The sequence below is a fragment of the Chrysemys picta genome, chromosome 12, assembly GCF_011386835.1.
Source record: "Chrysemys picta bellii isolate R12L10 chromosome 12, ASM1138683v2, whole genome shotgun sequence".
Classification (NCBI taxonomy): Eukaryota; Metazoa; Chordata; order Testudines; family Emydidae; genus Chrysemys; species Chrysemys picta.
The window spans coordinates 42,355,437-42,377,577 of record NC_088802.1 but is presented as its reverse complement, the minus strand read 5'-3'; the positions used below and the strand labels follow the sequence as shown (position 1 = coordinate 42,377,577).

Below are 22,141 nucleotides of genomic sequence, written 5' to 3'. Positions count from 1 at the left end.
AAAGACAACTTGCAGCTCACTAATAACTCTTGAGATACCTGGAAGAAACCAGAATGCCTATCGTTATAAAATTTAAAACAAGGAACCACCACACTCTGCTGTATTGTGTTGTCTGTAAATGTCTGTTTACATTATTGGGCAAGTACAGGCTGGTTTATTGGCTGACTGAACCTCCTTGAAAGCAATTCCATCATGTATTGTTATTAGGACATGTGAACAGGAACAGAGAGGTGAAAATGTGAAGTACTGGAGCAGTTGCAAGAAATGCAGCATTCACAATGTATGTTTACTATAGAAAATGGTTACAGAGACAAGCTGGAAACCAGTAGTCTCTTGACCATATACTCACAGACTTTAAATATAATTAGATGGTTTGGGTTTGTTTGTTTTTGGAGTGGGAGGATGTTTAATGTTTTAGGCCTTCTTGATCCTGCATTGGGATTGAAGTCAGTAGGGCTTCATGCAGGGCAGGGGTTCCCAAACTTGGTTTGTGGCTTGATCAGGGTAAGCCCCTGGCTGGCCGTGAGATGCTTTGTTTACCTGAGCGTCTGCAGGTGCGGCCGCTTGCAGCTCCCAGTGTCTGCGGTTCGCCGTTCCCGGCCAATGGGAGCTGCAGGAAGCGGCGCCACCGCTTTGGTCAGGAACGGTGAACCACGGCCACTGGAAGCTGCGAGCGGCTGTACCTTTGGACAGTCAGGTAAACAAAGCGTCTTGCGGCCTGCCAGGGGCTTACCCTGAAAAAGCCGCGAACCAAGTTTGGGAACCCCTGATGCAGGGGAACTTCTGTGTCTTGCTGAGCTTCATTGCTTTATGTTGTACTTGTATGCAGCTCCATTGTCTTTAATCACAATATGTGATTGGGGCCTTTGTTTGGAAGACTATAGTTTTCAGAAGATTGACTGATCAATTTTGTCCTTTTGGAAGTCATGTCAACATCTGAAAATTGTCAGAGAGTTCACATCATGGTGACTGTTGTGTAGGATATGAACTAGTGCTGTGCAGATGACGGAAGTTCCATTTCAGGAAGGATTTCAAGATTTTTACATTTGGCTTCATCCCGAATAGGAATGAAAACTGAAATTTTTTAAATTCTCCACGAAGGAAAATTCTGGGGGAAATAATAATTGTTTTGGGTTGATCAAAACATTTTGTTTTGACAAAATTAAAATATTGTGTTTCAGTTCTATTTCCTTTTTTTTAAAACTTTTCTATTACATAATGCAAAAGTAAAAATTAAAAACAAAAAGTTGTTTTGACACTCAAAAAAAAAAAAGTTTCATTTTAAAAATGTCAAAACAGGACGTTTTGACATTGCCAGGACGTTTGTGTTCGGTTTTCTTCCAAAATTAAATTCCAGCAAAATAGGCTTGATTTCAAGAAGCTTTTCAGTTTCAACAGAACTGTGTATTGAGATGAAAATGGTTCTATCAAAGTTTTTCTGACCAGCTCTAGTATTTACTCTTCTTATATACCCCTTGTAGAGTGAAGGCCAACTTTTATTATAAAGTTATGCTCATTCTGAATTGTGTGTGTATCTCTCCAGCAAACGTTTTCCCCCAGCATTTTAGAAAACTTGATAAATCTTCAGTCTGCTCTTCGTTCTAAGTATGGCATCAACTAACTTCTCAGTCAGAATGTTTCTCTTTATAGAACTATGACTTAGCCTGACCAGTTTTTAATCCTAGGCAATACAAAATCTTTTCAAGAATAGCTTCCCAAAAGCAATTTTATGTGGGCATGTAATAGTAGCTTCATAAATTACAATTTTCAAAGAAACTACCTGGAATATGTATGCAAAGTTATAGAAAGCCACAGGGCAGATTTTTAAAGGAGTTCTTGCCAATTGAAGTAATAATTTTCAAATAATTTCTTTAAATTAATTTTCTAATGCACAGTTGTATATAAAAGGACATACTGTCATCCAAGTCACATTGAAACCATTGGCACCCCAATCTGTAGTGCTTCAGGTGCAGGTATTCACAAAATGCTCCGTGCAGTCCTGCTCCTGCTTCACATGCACAGATCCCATCAACTAGAACTCCATCCTCTAGTCCCAATCTCAATTAATGTCGGATTCCTATCCTGTGCTAGCAGGCTATGGAAGATATGGAATTTCCTAACTGCCTTGCCCTGTTCCCTTCTTAAGAACTTGTTTTTGTTTTCAGGTATCAGTAGAGGTGGGGAGGTTGCTACAGTCTGGTACTTTCCCAAACTTTCTTTGTGTACTTTGAACAGTACTAAAATAGTTAACACTGTTGACATTTAAAGTATCACAGTCGGAGTTAACATCCCCTTGAAATGAAAAGGAGCAATTTACACTTTTCTTAGAGCTGTGGTTTCAAGCTGTCTTCTGGCTTTTTGCAGACATCACTGCCTCACTTGTACTTAGAAAAAAGAACAGGAGTACTTGTGGCACCTTAAAGATTAACAAATTTGTACTTGGTTCACATTTCTAATTTTTGCAACAATCAGAGCTCTAGTCTTAATTTGTTTTTTAAAAAGAAGAAATCTTAAAATCTGGACCACAATGGTGCAGGTAAAAGTATTGGTTTGCTGAGCAACAGCAAAGTGGCCTAGTTTTAACCTTTTTGAAAAAAGTCACAGACCATCAAAAAACATTGGATAGAATGCGCTTTTTACCAGTACCTGGAGGATGGGAACCTACACAAGTGTCAGGAAGGAGCTTCCTAGATCCCTGCAAAAATCTAGGGCCAGCCCTTGGTATCGTGATGAGCAAAACTACCAACAACATTTTGTACAGCTCACTGGTTTATTAAGATTATAATTAATGGGTTTATTTTTCAGTCCTTTTGTGCCCATAACTCCCATTAAGGTCAATAGGTATTACACACATACAGAGGGGAGAATAGATTCCCAAGATAGTACCTGATGATTAATTACAAAAGAATCTGAATTAATTATGAAGTCAAGATTATTTTACTGGTTGGGTCTTTTTCTTTTTGATCCAGCTATATTACATACTAAAGAAGGCTGTCCATCAATCCATATCCATACACTCAGAGAGCTGACTTTTCTTGCAACATTCAAAGGACTGTGAGATATCGGTAAGAACACTTGGATTACCATCACAACAGTGAAATAAACCATGGGTGAACACTCTAGAGCAGTGGTACACAATCTTTGCAGCATAAGATACCACCCTGGCAACTTTCAGTGATCGTGAGGGCCACACCTAATTTGCATATACATTTATATACAATTTTAATCTGAAATAAAAGCACACTTTTGTTATCGAGTGCTTAAAGTGTCCACTGTGCTTTATAAAAACACAAAGTATGATTTGTGGGTTGCAGGGAAAGGAATATCAATTGAAAGACTGGCACTGCTTATCTAAAACCAGCTTATTGATGTCTGGCTTTACCTTTGTGTTGGCTACGTGTGATACAAAATGCAGGTTCATATCTGATAGGTAATCACAGTGTTTTGATTGAAATTCACAGTAGAAAAGATCTGTTCACAACTGTATACCCATCCAAAGAAGCTACTACAAAACTGACATTCAGCAGGCAAAGAAACAAATTAATACATTTCATTCACAAAACTTGGGTTAGACAGAATTGGAGCATTGTAAATCAATCATTTCTTGTGGAGTTTTTGTCCTCCTTTTCTGGTTCAGTTGAGTATAGGTCTGCAAACAATTTACAAGTCTATCTATCTATCTATCTTGTTTGGGAGAGAGTCTCTGAATCACTGGCCAAAATAATCTTGAAGATTCTTTGTCTGTTCATCATAGGGATGATTATTGGTCTTGTATTTCTTAAGAATTTGTTGGTAAATTAGAGAGTGAGAAAGGTTTGTCTACTTACTGTAAATGCCTGTAAAATAGTTTGTAGCTGAATACCAGTCTGTGCTTTGCCACAACTCAGTTATAAGTATCTGAAAACAATATTTATTGGAGGTGTTCTCTGTAAATTCCCACATATAGGATGCTGAGCTTTGGGACTTCTGGAAAGCAGAAGAAGTGACATAGTGATTAACACGCTTGTGCCTAGCCTATGCCAGGTATGTTGGTGCTAGACCAACAGTGGGAGAATTGCTGTGTAGAAAGATATATTGGAACCAGAGATCATGATTTGCACAACACAGACCTATATGGTCTTTTTCATTTGGTCTTTACTAGACCTTTTTGCCTTAAGCAAATTGACTAAGTACCTGAAGTTAACCGGTAATATGTTTATAAAGGCCTGTAGGCACTCCCCACATATTTGATAATAATAAATGGAGATATACCTATCTCATAGAGCTGAAAGGTCATCAAGTCCAGCCCCCGGCCTTCACTAGCAGGACCAATTTTGCCCCAGATCCCTAAGTGGCCCCCTCAAGGATTGAACTCACAATCCTGGGTTTAGCAGGCCGATGCTCAAACCACTAAGCTATCCCTCCCCTCCTACAAATATTTAGGGAAAAAACAAACATCTGTAGTCTGCATCCAATTAATTCGAGGTAAAAAATAGTCCAGTGTAAACATACCTTTAATAACCACACTAGAGAAGCATGTTAGCTGGATATTTCTGCTAAATAATCAGTAGTAAAATAGTTAATGATGTTGACATATAAACTGGTGTTCAGATATCATGATGATAAGCAAGGGATAAACTCTAGATCAGGGGTCGGCAACGTTTGGCACGCGGCTCGCGAGGGTAAGCACCCTGGCGGGCCGGGCCATTTTATTTACCTGCTGACGCGGCAGGTTCGGCCCATCGCGGCCCCCACTCACGGCGGTTCACCGTCCCGGGCCAATGGGGGCGGCAAGAAGCGGCGCGGGCGAGGGATGTGCTGGCCGCTGCTTCCCGCCGCCCCCATTGGCCCGGAACGGTGAACCGCGGCCAGTGGGGGCCGCGATCGGCTGAACCTGCCGCGTCAGCAGGTAAATAAAGTGGCCCGGCCCGCCAGGGTGACCCTGGCGAGCCGCGTGCCAAACGTTGCCGACCCCTGCTCTAGATAGATAAAATGTTCATGATTAAGTTTCAGAGTTTACCCATCATTGAAATGAACAGGTGCCATTCAGACCTCAACTAGAGGCGATGTCTTTAGTATTGGCCTGGTTTTCACCAAGAGCTGGTCTACACTGAAAATTTACATTGGCATAGCTACGTCTCTTACACCTCTGAAGGTAGGTCTACACTTACCTCCGGGTCCAGCGGTAAGCATTCGATCTTCTGGGATCGATCCCGGAAGTGCTCACCGTTGACGCCGGTACTCCAGCTCGGCGAGAGGAGTAAGCTGACCTAATTTTCTAGTGTAAACCAGGCCTTACTGTCCAGTTCATAGGCTCAAAAGGGACCCAAAGCATCAGGTGACATTTGGAAAGCTTTTTCAACGAAATGTTCTGCAGTCTAAAGTGAGGGCCAACTAGCAAGCAAACAAGTTCCTCTAGATTGGGAAAATAAGTCATATTTGAAAACATGGTAACTAATGTTATTTTAAGCATAACTTTGCTTTTGTTGTAGATAGGTCAAGTCATGTTTAAAAACATGTTAGCTAGGGTTGGCTACAATCAACTAACTCATTTAAAAACATTATGTGCCCTGCCTAAATTAGGTGCCAAGTTGTACTTAGAATCATGTTAATTAATATGTATTCAGACATGTCTAGATTGGGCAAAATAAGTTAAACCCAAAGAAACCTAAAGGCAGACTACATGTAGGGTTTTGGCTTGTGCACAACTGCTTTTAAAGACACTTCTGTTCCGAAATATAACATTGCAGCTATGGGCTAATCTATGCACAGACATGCACTGGTTTAGTTAAACTGGTATAGTTAAAACAGGGCAAACCCTTGCGAAAACACTCTTAGTTCTGTATAAAAATTATTATATTGATGCTTGGCCATGTAACTTTCAAGCTTAACCAATATGTCAGATTTAAATAAATTTTAGAATGCCCACACACAAAGTTGCACCAATTTTAACTAAGTTGGTTTAAAATTGTGCAGTTAAACCAGTGCAACTTTGTATGAAGGCCAGGCCTATAGAAGGTGTACACTGTGAACACAAATCTTTTTCCGTTGGTACCCTATAGGCCCTGACTTCAGTGCAACTTTAACCCAAGTTTAGCCAGCCAGGCCTGTGTTTATGGGAAAAATAAGTGTGGTTTTCAATTGAGTTAGCATAGCATGATTGAAAACCACATCTTTTTTGCCCATCAATATAAAGCTTGGTAGGATGCTTAGCTGTGAACATGATTTGTGCCCCCACAAAATATGGTCAGAACTTGGCTAGTAACAATGGAAGCTAACAGTGTTTTGTCCTTGCCAATAGCTTTTGTTGGCATGTGGCTGTCTTCCTGTAACGGTTTTGGCACATTTTTTTAGGGTTTTGGTTTTTTTTTTCTTTTTCAGTATAGACCAGTGGTTCTCAAACTTTCCTACCCCATGCCTCCAGCGACGAACTATGGTTGGATTTGGTGGGGAGACTGTTAAGCATTCTCTGCACTGACATACAATATGCTACATTAAAAAAAAAAAAAAAAAAAGATTTATGAAGGTCATTTTTTAAATCGTTAAGACATACAGCATATTCTCAATATACTATGGCAATTGGCAAGTAAGTGTATGGAAATATGTGAACACTTTACAAAAAATCCACAAGCCTCTAATAAATCCCCTCAACTTTCACCCTTCTTTGTTTGCCCTTAGACTGGCAGTATTGTCAAGAGCTGATGGAGGAGGGGAAATATAACAGCTCTGAAATCACATAGCACTGTTTGCAGTGTGACCTCTTTTCAGTTGGTGGTTCAATTTATTTAGGTGATAAAGAAGATACTGAGGCATGTAAAGGCTGTCATCTTGACAGATGCAAGCTCAATAGACTCTCTTTTCTCATACTTCTTCCCCCTCCTGCATTCACAGTTTGCCTCGTTTTCATAACATGATCCACTTCATTGTCTTTTAGTTTAAATGCTGTATAATCTTTTCAAGGGTTTAAAAACTGCCCCTATCTTCCCCTATGGGGAAGAAAATTGGATAATGCTTATATACTTCAGTGAGAAAGGAGACATTTGTATTTTGTGTAAGGCAGATGTGTGGAAGAGGGAGAATTCAAAGGCAGTTCCTGGTCTGGTGTAAAATGGAAAAGTCTGGCTGGCTAACTCTGGTTGGTTGTATGGGAAAGTACCACTATATTCAGATTTGGGGGAGTCCAAAAATAGATTTTCTTGCAAGACTGTAACTGTTTCAGCAAGATTGTTGTGTGTAATGTCTCCCTGCCAACACTTTTGCACCAATTAAGAACTAACATGCCTGTTGCAGTGAGGCCTCAGAGGAATATGAGAAAGAAAACAGTGATGCTGTGTCTATGAGCAGTAGAAATTGAGGGAGAATACTGGCAAAATCTGCACAGGCCTTTCCTTCAAATCATGATGAAAGCTAGCAAGATTTTTGCCAAAAACTTATTGTCATTTGGCTTTCAGCTCTGTTGGCCCTGTAGCCTCTATTTTAATACCAGTTTGCACTATAAAACACTTGGTTTCAAACTAAGGTAAATTACATCAGTGCACGTCACTTTTTATGCTGCACTTGTCATGCTAGTCTACACAAGAGATTTTCCCAAGTATAACCACACTGGTGCAAAAAACCCTGTGTAGCTGAGGCGCTCTGTAACTGACAACACTGTAGATCTCATTCTTGCCCTAATTTTTGTAGACAGTGTCTTAGCAAGGATTAGTCAAATAATTATCTAATGGCCTGGCTTTCTCTCTGGTATCACAATATTGCAGAAGACTCAGCCTCTGTTCTTTAGTGTTCTGTTCCCTAGTGTCTCTGCAGGTGCTGAAAGAATTTTGATTAGGAGGCGTATAGGAGGACTTAGACTAGAGGAGAACTTTTGGGGGTGGGGGGCTTACTGAAAGGATTTGGAAGGTGAGGGTTGGGGGTGCATGAAAGGAAGGTAGGGCTTGTGTTTTTTATGGTGTGGGAAGGAGAAGAGTTTGGAAAGGTTGTTTGCTTGTCTCCTTTGACTTCCAGATTCCTCCAACTCTTCTCACGTCAGTCTTCCTGATTCCCTTGTCCCAATACAGAGACATTTGGCACACTCTCCCTTCTTCCGGGCCTGCTCCAAAGCCCACTGAAGTTAGTGGGAGTCTTTCTGTTGATGTCAAAGGGCTTTGGATCAGGCCTTTAATGAGGAATTTAGGGATCACCTGCCTTGATGCGCTACCAGCCCACTTCCCTGCTTTGAGATCACTCCACCAGGCTTTGGCATGCCTCATTTGTTACACCCCGTGAATACATGATATACTGTAACATTTGGCAGGCAGTGCATGGCACTAAGACAGCTGGATCCTGTAATACTGTAAGGTAGGGAGAGGAGTATTGTATAGTGCGGAGGCACACAGCCAAAGGGCAGAAAGAGCTTGGCCAGTCAGCAGATTATAATGAAAATGGGACAAAGCCCAGGTTTCAGTATAATCAATCAGGGCACCGTAAACATAATCAAGTCTTTTCCTGTAAACTGGGACACAAGGTTACCCTGCAGTGGCAGGTGAAAGTCCCTCCTTAGGAGGAAGCAAAGGCCAAGTTTGTGCTAAACAAACCAAAGGCCAGGTTTAAGCTAAAAAGGTAGGTCAACCCAGCTATGTCACTCAGAGGAGTGTTAAATCCACACCCCTGAGCAATGTAGTTAAGCCAACCTATCCCCTGGTGTAGACAGCTCTTGGTCAATGAACGAATTCTTCCATCAACCTAGCTCCCATCTTTCGGGAGGTGGATTAACTACAGCGACGGGAGAACCCCTCCCATTGCTGTAATGTGTGTTTACACTGAAGTGCTACAGTGGTACAGCTGCAGTAGCAGTTTAAGTGTAGACATAGCCAAAGTCAGTTTTTCTTTTAGCCTTTTTCCTGTGGAAAGTACTTTTAAATGAATGGAGTACCCAGCCCCACTGGATGTTTCTGATAAGAACATCAGTAACAAAATAGTTAACATTGATATTTAAATTTGTCATATTTGGGCGTTAGACTTAATGCTATGTTGAGAGGAATGGGGGAACATCTCACCCTTCTCTGACACAATAACACTTTCTGGTTACATTTTGAAGCCCACATTACAACCAGAAAGACTAGAAATGTAATCTTGTTTCAAATGAAAGCTTATATTGTGCAGAAAACATTGGAGATATAAAAACAAAAAAACAATAAAAAACCCTTAAATCTTGTAAATATTCAGAAATTCAGCACATGTGGCTTTCTAGTGACCAGGGGGACCATACCAAAGGGAAGTAAGATCTCGTAAAGTACAATAAAATAAAAGATTCAGCCCATTCCTGTTGGATTGCCTTTACCATAATGCCACCCAGCAAACCACTTGGGGGTCTGGAACATCATCACTTTTCTAACACTGATGTTAAATTTCTATGTAAACTTCCTTGGAAGGGCAATGGAGGATCAGTGATGGCCACCTTTCTAAAAGCAAAGGCTTTGAGTGGATGTAAGTTGTTATTCCCTCCCCTGGAAGATCCCTTTGCTGTTGGATGATCTAGGTACCTGAATTACCTCCACCATCAGCCCTATTTCATAATGTCACCATGTAGCTTTGGCCTATCAGTAGGGTCTGTTTGTCCACCCTGAGAATACTTCACATTTCTATAGTGGCTTTCATCTGAGGAACTCAGCATGCTTTACAAACATCGAGCCTCACAACAATCTTATGAGTTAGGAAAGTAACTCCATTCACAGATGGGGGAAACTGAGAAACAAAGGCTAAGGCCTAAATTTTCAAAAATGTCCATTAATCTTTGATGCCTGAATTTGCTGGTGTCCAGATGAAGACTGCTTTGGCCTGATGTTTCAGATGTGGAATTCTAGCCTTTTAAGGGCCTTTTCCTGTCTCCACAACTCAAGATTCTTCTGGGTTCCCTCCTTCCACGCTCTGCCCACTCAAATGCTTTTGGCCCAGTCCTGCAAATACTTAAGCACATGCATAAATTTCCTTACATGTGTAGTCTCATAAACTTAATTATGTCCTTGAAATACACATGTCAAAATTCTCTCAAAAATATATTGTCTAAGTGGAGAGGAAAAAATTGCATGTGTTGGGAAAAGCCATGAAGCCTGCAATTTTTTATGTTTAAGGTTAGCATTCATTTTTGTAAATGCAGAAAGTGTATATCTTTTTGAGTTGTGCAGGTACAGGGTAAACAGATATGCTGCTGCCCGATTGATTCAGTCCTTTCAGGCCATATTGTTGACTGGGATTGAAGGTGTAATGTTATGTTAGTTAGTAGCATTCTGAATGGATATGAGCAGGGCTAGATTGTATTTGTCAAGGCCAGAGAAAAAGATGGTCTAGTAATCGAGACATGTTATGATTTGAGCCTAGATGAGGGTTTTAGCTGTGTGGATGTATAGGAAAGGCTATTTCTTTGAGCTGGCAAGATTTAGGCCTATCCTAGATGTAAGGAACTCAAGCAGCAGATGAGACGCGGTTAGAGGCCTGAGTGATGGGCAGGATGGTGGTGTTGTCCAGGGTGATAGAAGAAAAGAGACAGGGGAAAGAGTTTGAGGGAAAGATTAAGAGCTCTGTTTTAGTCATGTTGAGTTTGAGCTAATGACTAGACATCCACTAAGGGATGCCAGAGAGAGAGAGAGGCTGAGATTTTAGTTGGGACAGAAGGAGACAGGCCTGGAGTAAAGTGATAGATCTGAGTACTTCTAAATCTGTTAATCCAAACAGTCTGAGATTGGACTACAAAGCTGGGGAAGTATCAGAGGGGTAGCCATGTTAGTCTGGATCTGTAAAAAGCAACAGAGAGTCCTGTGGCACCTTTAAGACTAACAGATGTATTGGAGCACAAGCTTTCGTGGGTGAATTTCCTGCGTCTGATGAAGTGGGTATTCACCCACGAAAGCTTATGCTCCAATACATCTGTTAGTCTTAAAGGTGCCACAGGACTCTCTAAAGCTGGGGAAGTATCTAACCCCTCCTCTGTATTAGACCATGAACTATGATTGCTCAACTGTTCTTAAAGTTCTACAAAACAATTTGTGTTAAGGGACCAGTAGCCCCTGACACGGTTAAAACACATCAGCCTGACAATGTGGGTAGTACTGAATTATGTCTGAATTGTGCCTCGAAGCAGGTTTAGCACAATTCAAAAATACATTTACACATGGATACATTTTCTTTCTATGCAAATACTTTATCACCTTAAATTCTGGGTGACTAAAAAATCTTGCTTTTTGTTTATTTTATAATGAAATGTGCAGTAACTACATCCCCGGATGTGATTGATCTTGTAGACAAAACTGGTTAGTGCTAGTGTAACCCACAAATCTCCTGGGTGTGGTGTTGTGACCCATCTAGTGGCACTGAGAGACCACTTAGAGAGAGAGAGAGAGAGAGAGAATGAATGAATGAATGAATGAATAAGTCTGCTATACAACGTTAGGTAACAGCCAGTTGGTTTTTAGCTCATGTGGTAGAGGCTCATGCACTAAGCGCCAGAGGCCCCAGGTTCGATCCCATCCCCCGACGGGTCGTCACCGTTACACTTGCTCGGTATAAACATGATTTGATTTGATTTGCCTCTGGAAACTGAACGAAAAAAGTATTTAAACTGAGTTTAGAAAGCATGTTCTAGCCTACACAGAAAACTAAGCTAGAACATGGTTTCCAAGTTCGTTTTAAACATAATCTGGCTTAATTTACACTGTCTGGCCAAATTCATAAAATCATAGGACTGGAAGGGACCTCAAGAGATCATCTACTCCAGTCCCCTGCACTCGTGTCCCGGCTCTTTGAGCTCTGGTCAAGTGAAAAATTCTCTAAGTTTTATCTAGACCATCCCTAATTATATTAGCCTGAAATATTGCTTTCAATTGGTTCAGCAACAGGTTCAATTTGACCCCGTGTCTTGATCTATATTGTTCTCTTACTTGTTCTTCTGCTTGTTTAAAATGAAGAGTGGCTTTATGTGTTTCGTAGGAATGGTAAACAGTAACACCCCACTCAGCAGTCCTTTTGACTCAGTTAGCATTGTTACCGTTTTATTTATTTTGATTGTGTAAACCCCAAAAAGCATACTGCATGCTTTCCAAACACAGAGAATAACACAGTCTGTTTCCTGAAGAGCTTACAATCTAAAAAGACATACAGAAGGTATCAGAAAGGGACACCACAGATAATGCAAGCAAAATGGATAGACACATGTCTTATTTGTTTATTTGTTTGTTTCATAAATATAGGGATAGTTTATATGTAAAATGGGGCTAATAATGCTTCCCTACAACAAAGGGTTTTTGTAAAGTTTCTTGAGGTCATTGGATCGGAGATGAGAAATGCAAAGTATCATTACTATATTTCCTCTTCCTGCCTGGGAGCATCATTTGGTTGACCCTGTACTAAATAACCACTAGTTTGACCAACTGTTCTTAAATTTCTTAAATTTAGGGGTCATTCCAGAGATTCCTTATCTCACCTCCGCTGAGAAATTGTCTAGAGACCATTCTGATAACATGAGGGCTTGTTTTGACACTGTTTTCTCTCTGCAAAGAATCTCAACAGAGACAAAGAGTGCTCTAATGACTGCTTTGTGAGCTATTCCATCATGGCTAGTGTGGTCATGTGCATCTCTTCTGCAGCCCAAGAACATGCTAGAATACCTGCAATTCAGAATGTCTTTCCAAGCACCTCAAAACAAAGTGGATGTTTCCATCTGGGCTGGTTGAATGGCCTGTTTTTCATATTTTCCCAGTGAAACCAGATCTTGCTTCCTGGATCAAGACAGTGCATGGCTGTAGGAAGAATTTACCTTTCATTGTGGAGAAAGTGATTTTTAATGTTCCACTGGTCTGAAAAAAAAAAATAGCCTTTGAATTTGCACCAAAACCAGTGATTGAAAATCTTGGAATTTCTGAGTTATTCTGACAGCCGTTATTTAGCTCTGTTGAGCTGTACTGCGGAAGTGTTTATACGCATTTGGTATGGAGCTCAATGGTACATGTTTTCAAGGCTTGCTTTGAAAGTGAGAGATCATTTATTTAATAGACAGCATTAAAGAATGAGTTTCCGATGAAGTCAGTTAGGTGTTAAACACTTTTCTTGTGAACCATTTACTTATGTAATTATCTCTCATTTACATTATAATAAATGCATCTCCAGGGAACTTAGCCAATCATAAAATGCAATTAATTTTGAACTGTGGTTCAGAAACAACCTACACTCCAGAGACTGAACTCCCTAGTCAGCATATGCATTTTTAAACTTCCCTGCTAAGCTAAAGCTGTTTAAATTCCTCTCCTCTCCATCTGTTCCATTCTTTATCTTAAAATAATATCAGTGCTCATACACAAGCAAGCTTACATCTAGAAGGCAGGGGTCCTGGGGCCCAGTACTGCGAGGCGCTCAGCTCCCTCAACTCTCATTAATTTCAGTGGAAGTTGAGAGGGTTCAGTACTTTTCAGAAAGGTCACTCAGGAACACCCGATCGAAAAGGGACCCTGGTGACTCCGGTCAGCACTGCTGACCGGGCCGTTAAAAGTCCAGTTGCCGTGGGGCTGGCAGGCTCCTTACCTGACTCCGCGGGCTCCCGGAAGTGGCCAGCATGTCCCTCCAGCTCCTAGGTATAGGGACGGCCACAGGGGCTCAGCACGCTGCCCCGTCCCAAGCGCTGGCTCTGCAGCTCCCATTGCCCAGGAACCATGGCCAATGTGAGCTGCAGGGGTGGCGCCTGAGGGCAGGGACAGTGCCTGGCACCCCCATGGTAGCCCTTCTGTCTAGGAGCCAGAGGGACGTGATGCTGCTTCCCAGGAGCTGCCTGGAGCCTGTCCCCTGAGATCCCTCCCGGATCTTGCACCTCCACCCCCTGCCCCAGCCCTGAGCCCCTTCCCACACCCAAACTCCCTCCTGAGCCCTAACCCCCTGCCCCAGTCCTGAGCCCCCTCCTGCACTCCAAACCCCTCGGCCCAAGCCCGGAGCCCTCTCCTGTACCCCAAACCCGTCATCCTTGGCCCCACCCCAGAGCCCACACCCCCAGCCAGAGCCCTCACCCCTACTGTACCCCAACCCTCTGCCCCCACCCGGTGAAAATGAGCGAGTGAGGGTGGGGGAGAGCAAGTGACGGGGGGGGGGGATGGAGTGAGCGGGGACAGGGACTCAGGGGCAGGGCAAGGGTGTTTGTTTTTCTGCTGTTAGAAGGTTGGCAACCCTATTGCTGACTGTCACAGGCTTGTAGTCTGATATTGGACATATTACCTAGCCTCTCTGCTGCAGTTTCCTAATCTTTAAATTGAGGATAATATTATTTCACCATTGTGAAGCACTTGGAGATCTGTGGATGAAAAGGGCTATATGCTGCTATGTATTACTGTGAAAAGCATTCTAGGTATTGGCATTTAAGTGATCATGTTACTTCTCAAATTCTCATAACTAGCATAATTGGTTTTCCCAACCCAGATGAGCAGGCATCAGTGGACAATCATTTTTCCCTAAGGCTCATTAGCATGGTACAGCAACTGGGCTTGATAAGCTAAAACTTACATGTTTGATAATGGTCAGCCCTTTACAAAGAGTGCTTGTTCCTACGATGGCGTGAAATTGTGCTAGGAATAGCTGTGTTAGAAAACCTTTCAAGCATGGCGCAGCCTTTCTAGGCAATTGTTTTTCAACACAGTTGTCACGAACCTGGTTGAGGCATGGATCTCTTCTCAGAGGAGCAGACCTTTTTAAAAACAAAACAACCGTAGTCCATAGCACAGTTTCTGAAAATGCTTTTGACTTGCTTTATAACTATATGGGGTCTATACTTATAACTCTGTTCGGTGTTACAGCCACACTAGCTTGCAAGGGTGTATAAAAATGGTTTTGGACATGATAGAAAGCCCTAGAGCCCAATTTTCAGAAATATTGAGCACCCACAACTCTAATAGAAGGCAATGGAATATGTGGGTGCTCAGCACCTCTGAAAATCAGGTCTTAAATGTGTATAGGGCCAAAAGATTTGGAAGTGAATGGTTGGGAAAGTCTTTCACCTTTCTCAGGGCAGGTCTTCACTACGGGGGGGGGAGGGTGTCGATTTAAGATACGCAAATTCAGCTACGCGAATAGCGTAGCTGAATTTGACGTATCGGAGCCGACTTACCCCGCTGTGAGGACGGCGGCAAAATCGACCTCCGCGGCTCCCCGTCGACGGCGCTTACTCCTACCTCCGCTGGTGGAGTAAGCGCGTCGATTCGGGGATCGATTGTCGCGTCCCGACGAGACGCGATAATTCGATCCCCGAGAGATCGATTTCTACCCGCTGATTCAGGCAGGTAGTGTAGACCTAGCCTCAGTTGCAAAATTATCCTGTAGAAAACTCCTTGCCAGCAAGATTCTGGCTTCTGAAAATGAAAAGGCTTGGAATATGTTATGCATTTCTGAGGCCTCATCCTTGTTGTGGAAAAGGCTATTTTTGAAATGTGTTAGCCACCATATTTTAATGATTTTTAAAACACACGCTTCTCCTTGTACAGACACAGCTTGACATTATTTTCTTCATCTTCAAGCATGTGGTGCATTTCTGTTTATTTAAAATCAACATTAAAAAGACAATAATAATGTAAGAGGGGAGTGAGCCCTTGACAAAGTTCAATACTTTTATTTTCCTACCTTATAGTGTATATGTGACTAAACCGCACAATCAATAATTGTTAGATACCTGAATGAGACCTAATGTAGACACTTTCCTGTGAAGCATGTGGTGCTGGCCACTGTCAGAGACAGGATATTGGGATAGATGTCCCTTGAGCCTGACCCAATAGGGCAATTCTTATGTTCCTAATAAATTTAGCACAGCTACTGAGTTTCGACTAATGTGGTATTTTGAAATAACCTGTATCCAGATCCCAGTCAGATCACTGTGTCAAAGTAAACCATTTTTTAATCCTCTGCTGCCTGTTTTTGAGATTCAGTTGTTGCTATGTCACCAACAGAGGCTCAGTTCCAGATCCAGTTTACAGATCCCTACCCCGTTGAGATTTTAAAGGGACACTGTTAGGTTGTTTTGGCCTTAAAAATATGTAGGTCTTAAAAGGAAGAAAAATCCAACATAATAGCCCTTAAAACTCCTGTAAAAAATAATGTTTATACTGTTTTCAAAAAAATAATTTAAATATCATCTGGGTTTTTTACAGTCCAAATACTGCCACATTTTCTTAGCAAGGGTTTGATCCTGCTAAGTGTGGAGCAGTCATGTGTGATGCTGAGTGCCTTCAACTCCATTAGACTTCAAAGTGAGGCTGCTCGGTAGAGTTACCAATTTTGGTTGGACGTATTCCTGGAGGTTTCATCACATGACATAATCTTTAGTTAAAGATTAATCTTTAATTCCTGGAGACTGCAGAATAATCCTGGAGGATTGGCAACCCTAGTGCTCAGCAGCTACCAGGATTGAGTCTTTAATGCAAAAGACCCAGATAGTGAAACTGACTAGTTTTATTTTCACTGTCCAAGCTTTAGGAAAAGCAAAAAGTAACCAGTCAGGACAAATGGAGAAAAATATATCTGTTTTTAAAAATTCTTTCAGCTGTAATAATCGGAGGCATTAAACCTGTCTTTACGGTGTTTTTATTTAATGTGATTTTTTAACCTGACTGTATCTCTTTAAGGGAAGAAAAATCTCTTCCCACTCACACCTTTTAGAGTTAGGGATGGAATTAGATAGATCTGTATCTAAAAATACTGCTTGCTTACTAAATATTTAACTAGCTCACTAAGCATTCAGACAGCCCTCTTTTAAATGGTACTTAAAAATATGATAGGAAATTCTTTGTTGATTGCGGCTGCTTTTAGCGCTGATGTTTGAATTCCAAGTTTGAGTTGAGCGGCCTGGAAACTAATGTCTCCCTGCTATAGAAAACCAGCAGCTTCCAATCTGTTATTGAGAATTAAAATGGGGGAGGGTGTGGGAAACACAGCATGCATCCCTGTGATGGATGCCGTGTAGTTTGGCATGGGCTCTGCAGAGTGAGTTGACTTGGGCTCTGACCAGTCTCCTTGTTCTAATCTCCTTCTCCTTGATTTCTGCCTACAGTTACCTGAAGGAATTCCGCACTGAGCAGTGCCCCCTTTTTGTGCAGCACAAATGCACTCAGCACCGGCCCTATACTTGCTTCCATTGGCACTTTGTCAACCAGCGTCGTCGCAGATCTATCCGCCGTCGGGATGGCACCTTTAACTACAGCCCTGACATTTACTGTACCAAATATGATGAGACCACAGGAATCTGCCCAGAAGGAGATGAGTAAGTAAAGTCTGCTCATTCCTGCTTTCTGCCAGTCAGCTCTTGGGATCAGTCCAGGTGTTGATTCCAACCAGTGTTTATAGAGACAAGACGCTTCAGCAAAGCAGCTTTTTAAATTTAAGATCATACAGAGTAACATAAGAACAGATGTAAAAGCTGCAGGAGCAACCTCTGTATTTCAGCCCTAAAGCAGAGGTGCTACTTCTAGGACTGAGAGAGAAGTTCAGTCTCCATTACCTGTTCAATCCTTGCATCTTCAGCAGAGTTTTGAGGAGAACTGGACTGAGAATGGCCACCATGCAAACATCAAACTAGCTCATGTCACTATCAGCTTGAGCTGGAATTGAACTGGTGAAAAGCTCTGTGTCCTCTCACCTGTGCCCTGAACCATCCAGCCTCAACTTTTAAAATTATATAATTTAATTACCCTTTACTGATGCCTAGTGACCATTAATATGTCAGTAGAGCCATGGGAGTACACAAGGTGGAGAAACACTGTAGAATGCCATGTTTTTCCTCATCAATTGTTTGGTAGGTTCTATTGGAATAGAGAGATAGTTTAGAAGATTTTTGCTGTGGTGTGCTAAGGCAGGCGTCAGCCATGCAGGAGTGAACATAGAGACTATAGAGTCAGAGACAAGATAAAGTGTAGAGGAATAATAGCATATCCTGTCGGTGGTCAAAATATAGACTGATGCAATTTCAGTTACGTTTCATGGTGGCAATATAAAAAAAAACGGTTAGACATATCTGGAAATTCTGCTAACTGAATAAAGGATAAGGTAGGTGGAAGAGAGTGAAACAATCCACCAGACCTGTGGTGTCAGTTTCTATTCAGATTCTCTCTCATGAGTGGGGTGCTGGATGGGGAGGTAATAGGATATGGAGCCTTTGACCTCCAGATCACTGTTCATATTTGGCCCAGGTTAGTAGTGAATGAAACCATCTTACTGCTGTTGGTTGGTCCATATCTTTGGATAGGTCCCACAAGTACATCAATTTCACTTATTTTTCTGGTTCTTTTACATTTCTTAGTGACAGGTTTGTGGATTTTTTCCTCACTCAGGGTATGACTAAGATGTAGTAGAAAGAAAAAAATAAAGTGTCAGGTAAAATGATAGTGTTCTGTAGTTCCTCCCTTGACCCATGCTCTCCTGTGAGGGGTCTGTCTAGCTATAGATGGACTGGCTCAGCCCATGGGGCCTGTAGCAGTACATTGGCAGGAAACGGTGACAGCTAGGAACCTAAATGAAAGGAGAGCTGCAAAGGAAATGTGTGTGCTGTGTGATGTCCCTCATTCATTGCTAATACACCAGTAAAGCCTTGAGAGTGTTCTTGCTCTTTTCCGGATCCTGACACACATTGGTCTATAGCAGTGGTTCCCAAACTGGGGTTTGTGAAATGTTACAGGAGGTTCTCGGGAAAAAATTTCCTAATGGCAGAAAGAGCTGTCCCTAGGGACCCCGGGCAGCCCGGGGCCAGCAGCCCGGAGCCCCTGGACTTCCAAGAGCTAAGCAGATCACAGCAAGCATATCTATCACACTGAAGAGATTTAAACTTCAAGAGTCCTTATAAGAAATGGAAAGGGGAGGTGGATATTTTTTGCTGTTTTTAAAATGAAATAGGCAGCTAGTGTTGTTTTTAAAATTATTATGAAGAACAAGTTTAAGTTTTGTTGTAACGTGCGTTGTTTGCCTGGACTGCTCAAGATCTCAATGCTTGTGTAGGAGGAACTCTTTGAGTTGGCTTCTTAAATACCTTCATTCTTTCACATCTGATACTCCTTGATGAAACATAGGAGCCTTGTCTTATAACAGGCTTATTCAAAGTGATGCAATCTACGAAAGTGAGATCTTGCCATTTTCATAATATAATAAAAATACTGTAATGATAAATAATAATTAATAATAAATAGTGTGTAATAAACATGTCATAAAACAAATTTTATATTTCCAAGATCACTGCTTTTATAATTTATACTCAGGTAAAGGAGAAAACCCCTGGAAATATTCATTTTTAAGAGGGGGTTCATGAGACTTAACATTTTAGTGAAAGGGGTTCACAGGTTATTAAAGTTTGGGAAACACTGGTCTATAGAATAATGAGCCTCTGAAGGCTTAAGGATCCAGTTGTTTGTCTGTGAGAGAAGCTGTTATCTAGTATGCAGTGGCAGATTTAGGATTTAAAGAATGCTGTGAGGCATGATAAAAGAGAGGGGCAGGGTAAAATTGACAACAACAGCAGTCTTCATCATCAGCATGTTCTTTCATACCGGTGAGTCCACCCTGGCAACAAGAGCATGACCAGAATTTGGCTCTCTTCCCCTATGCCTCAGGTGTCCATTCTTGCATAGAACTACTGGTGACACAGAGAGGAGATATCATCTGCGCTACTACAAAACTGGAATCTGCATCCATGAGACTGACTCCAAAGGAAATTGCACAAAGAACGGCCTCCACTGCGCCTTTGCTCATGGGCCTCATGACCTACGTTCTCCTGTTTACGACATCAGGTAGCAGAGGATGGAGTTTCACATTGGGGCTGTGCATGGAGGGGTGATCACTGGACCTGATCGGAAGGTCAGCTGATCAAAGAATATACACAAATGTAACAAAATACTGCTAAGTATCAGAGTGATAGCAATATTTCCCTCCCTAGCAAGGCAAAACACAAAAACCTCTTCAAAGGGGTTCCCCCAAAAAGGGGGAAGCACGAGGCTAGTGGCACCCTGCCTGAGAACCCTGCAGGGGGTTCAAACTTCTGAGGCTGAAATTCCCAGGGAATGAACTGCCAGTGTTTGATCACTTGTCTCTATGTATGTTATGGCAAAAGCCAGTGGACATCATGAACATACAACTACTTCGAAGTGCTGTAGCAATTGCTGTCTGGCAAAATTGTTAGACACACGTATCTGTCTCTTCATCTGCTCTGTCTGCCTATTGTTCATTTAACTCTATTCCCGAAGGGAGCTTCAGGCTATGGAGGCTTTGCAGAATGGTCAGACCACATCAGAGGGTGGCATAGAGGGTCAATCTGCAGTCGCTGCTAGCCATGCTATGATAGAGAAAATACTCAGTGAGGAGCCAAGGTGGCAAGGTGAGTCCCTTAGGGTCTTGCATGGGGGGCAATCCAGTGTGCTTGGAGTGCCCGCTCCCATCAAGGGCTTTTGCATAGTAAGCAAAACACCTGTCATCTCCAAGTAACCAGTGGGACCTTCCTTCACAGACACAACGTACGTGTTGGGAAACTACAAAACAGAGCAATGCAAGAAACCCCCCCGTCTCTGTCGCCAAGGTTATGCCTGTCCCTACTACCACAACAGCAAAGATAGAAGAAGGAGCCCAAGAAAACACAAATACAGGTACACTCATCCTGGGTCTTTCATTTTCCAGCTTAGGAGTTCAGGGTTGGCGGAGGTCCCCAACCAAGGACCTTGGATTTGCTTCATTTAATATTGTTAGCCCTTCCTTAAGGCCTGTTCTGACAGTTCTGCTGTGCTGAAGGACTGGGTTAACATGCTAGTCCCAGGCTGGGAATTTGCCTTATAACTAGGGTCAATAATGAATGCCTATAATAAACAAATAACTGTTTTACCAAATCATGTTACAACTCTGGTCTACTCATTGTGGACAGAACCTGCATGTGGCTTCTCCATAACAACCATAATGAGTTAAACAAAAAACTCATTTATAAAATGATGCAGGGTGAAAAAAAACTAAAAGGGGAATTTAGTTCCATTTGTAAACAAAACCAGACGCTGCGTTTAGGTCATGTTTTTATGGGGTTAACTGAGTGCAGGTAAACGTTTCAGAATTATCAGGCCATCTCTTATGTCTGATGATTGAGATTGAAAGGGATTTGGGGAGCTCACCAGTGCTTCCTGCTTTGCACTCCTCATTTGACTGTTAAAGGGTCCTGCAACTTAGTTTAGAGGTGTTTGCATCATTTTTCCGTCTCCTGACTCGTCACCATTAAGGTGTCTTCATGAACACAGTTTGTCCTGCTTAGTGGCTCTGATTTCCAAGAACACAAAAGAACTTTTATTACGGCCTCAGGGGGGCTTTTCTTCAGTCCCTCTTAAAAACATCAAAACTGGCTGAAAAACGTGGTGGGAAAATCATGAATAGTCTCATTTTCCTCCCAATATTTTGATCACAAAAATTTTTCAATCAATTCTAAAACCCCATAAAATCAAAGGAGCATTAACCCATCACCTCCAGGACAAGCATACACACCATGAGAGTCCTCAGGTAACATCCAGGGACTCTTCCTCCTATCTCCAGCAGGAGGCCCCTCCCATCTTTCTGTCCCATCTTTGTGCCTTATTAACAAGTATTGGAAGAGTTGAGGGCCCCCTACCAGTGCACAGAGAGAATCAGTATCTCTCCTACTTCTGTGCTGCCAGCCATCCTCCCCCAACAACTGATGCGGCTGTCTGCTCAGTCCCTGCTGCTGCTGCTGCTGTGTGCCTCCCCTGCAGTTTATTGAGGGAATGGATACGACCATATAGAACAGGGGGAGTGGGGCACATCAAGAGTGCAGACCGGGGAAACAGAAAAGGTTCCCAGCAGAGAGAAAGGGAACAGGCCTGCATTTTCACTGGTGACCCCACACAGCCAGTCTTCTACAGGGCCACAATGTAACCCTGGAAACTGACCAGCCTACAGGGCTATGTGTTTTGGGATTAGTCAATTAACTTATTAACATTATATGAAGACCCAGTTCTGAAACAGAAAACAGATCCAGTATCTTTGACACTATCATGTCACCTACTAATACAGTTAAACTATTTTGGTTCAAGTCAGTATTTAGTCTCCAATGGTGAAAAAAAAATCTCTTTAATTGGGCAGTCTTTACAAGTGATAGAAGCTGCAGAGGTAGCAGGGAGGAAGTTGCATAGGCACC

General features: G+C 42.1%; 1 protein-coding gene across 5 annotated transcripts in view; it reads left to right on the top strand.

Annotated features, from left to right (window-relative positions):
* The window catches only part of UNK (unk zinc finger), a 61,486-nt gene that overhangs the window by 7,263 nt on the left and 32,082 nt on the right, over window positions 1–22,141 (top strand). For 4 of the 5 annotated variants that reach the window (XM_008163894.4, XM_008163896.4, XM_008163892.4 and 1 more), the window contains exons 2-5: window positions 17,027–17,236; window positions 19,572–19,748; window positions 20,202–20,332; window positions 20,462–20,597. In XM_008163894.4, coding sequence (XP_008162116.1) covers window positions 17,027–17,236; window positions 19,572–19,748; window positions 20,202–20,332; window positions 20,462–20,597 — 654 coding nt within the window. Of the gene's footprint in view, window positions 1–811; window positions 3,066–17,026; window positions 17,237–19,571; window positions 19,749–20,201; window positions 20,333–20,461; window positions 20,598–22,141 lie in introns of those variants that run through there. The other variant, XM_042841131.2, reaches the window with a different exon arrangement.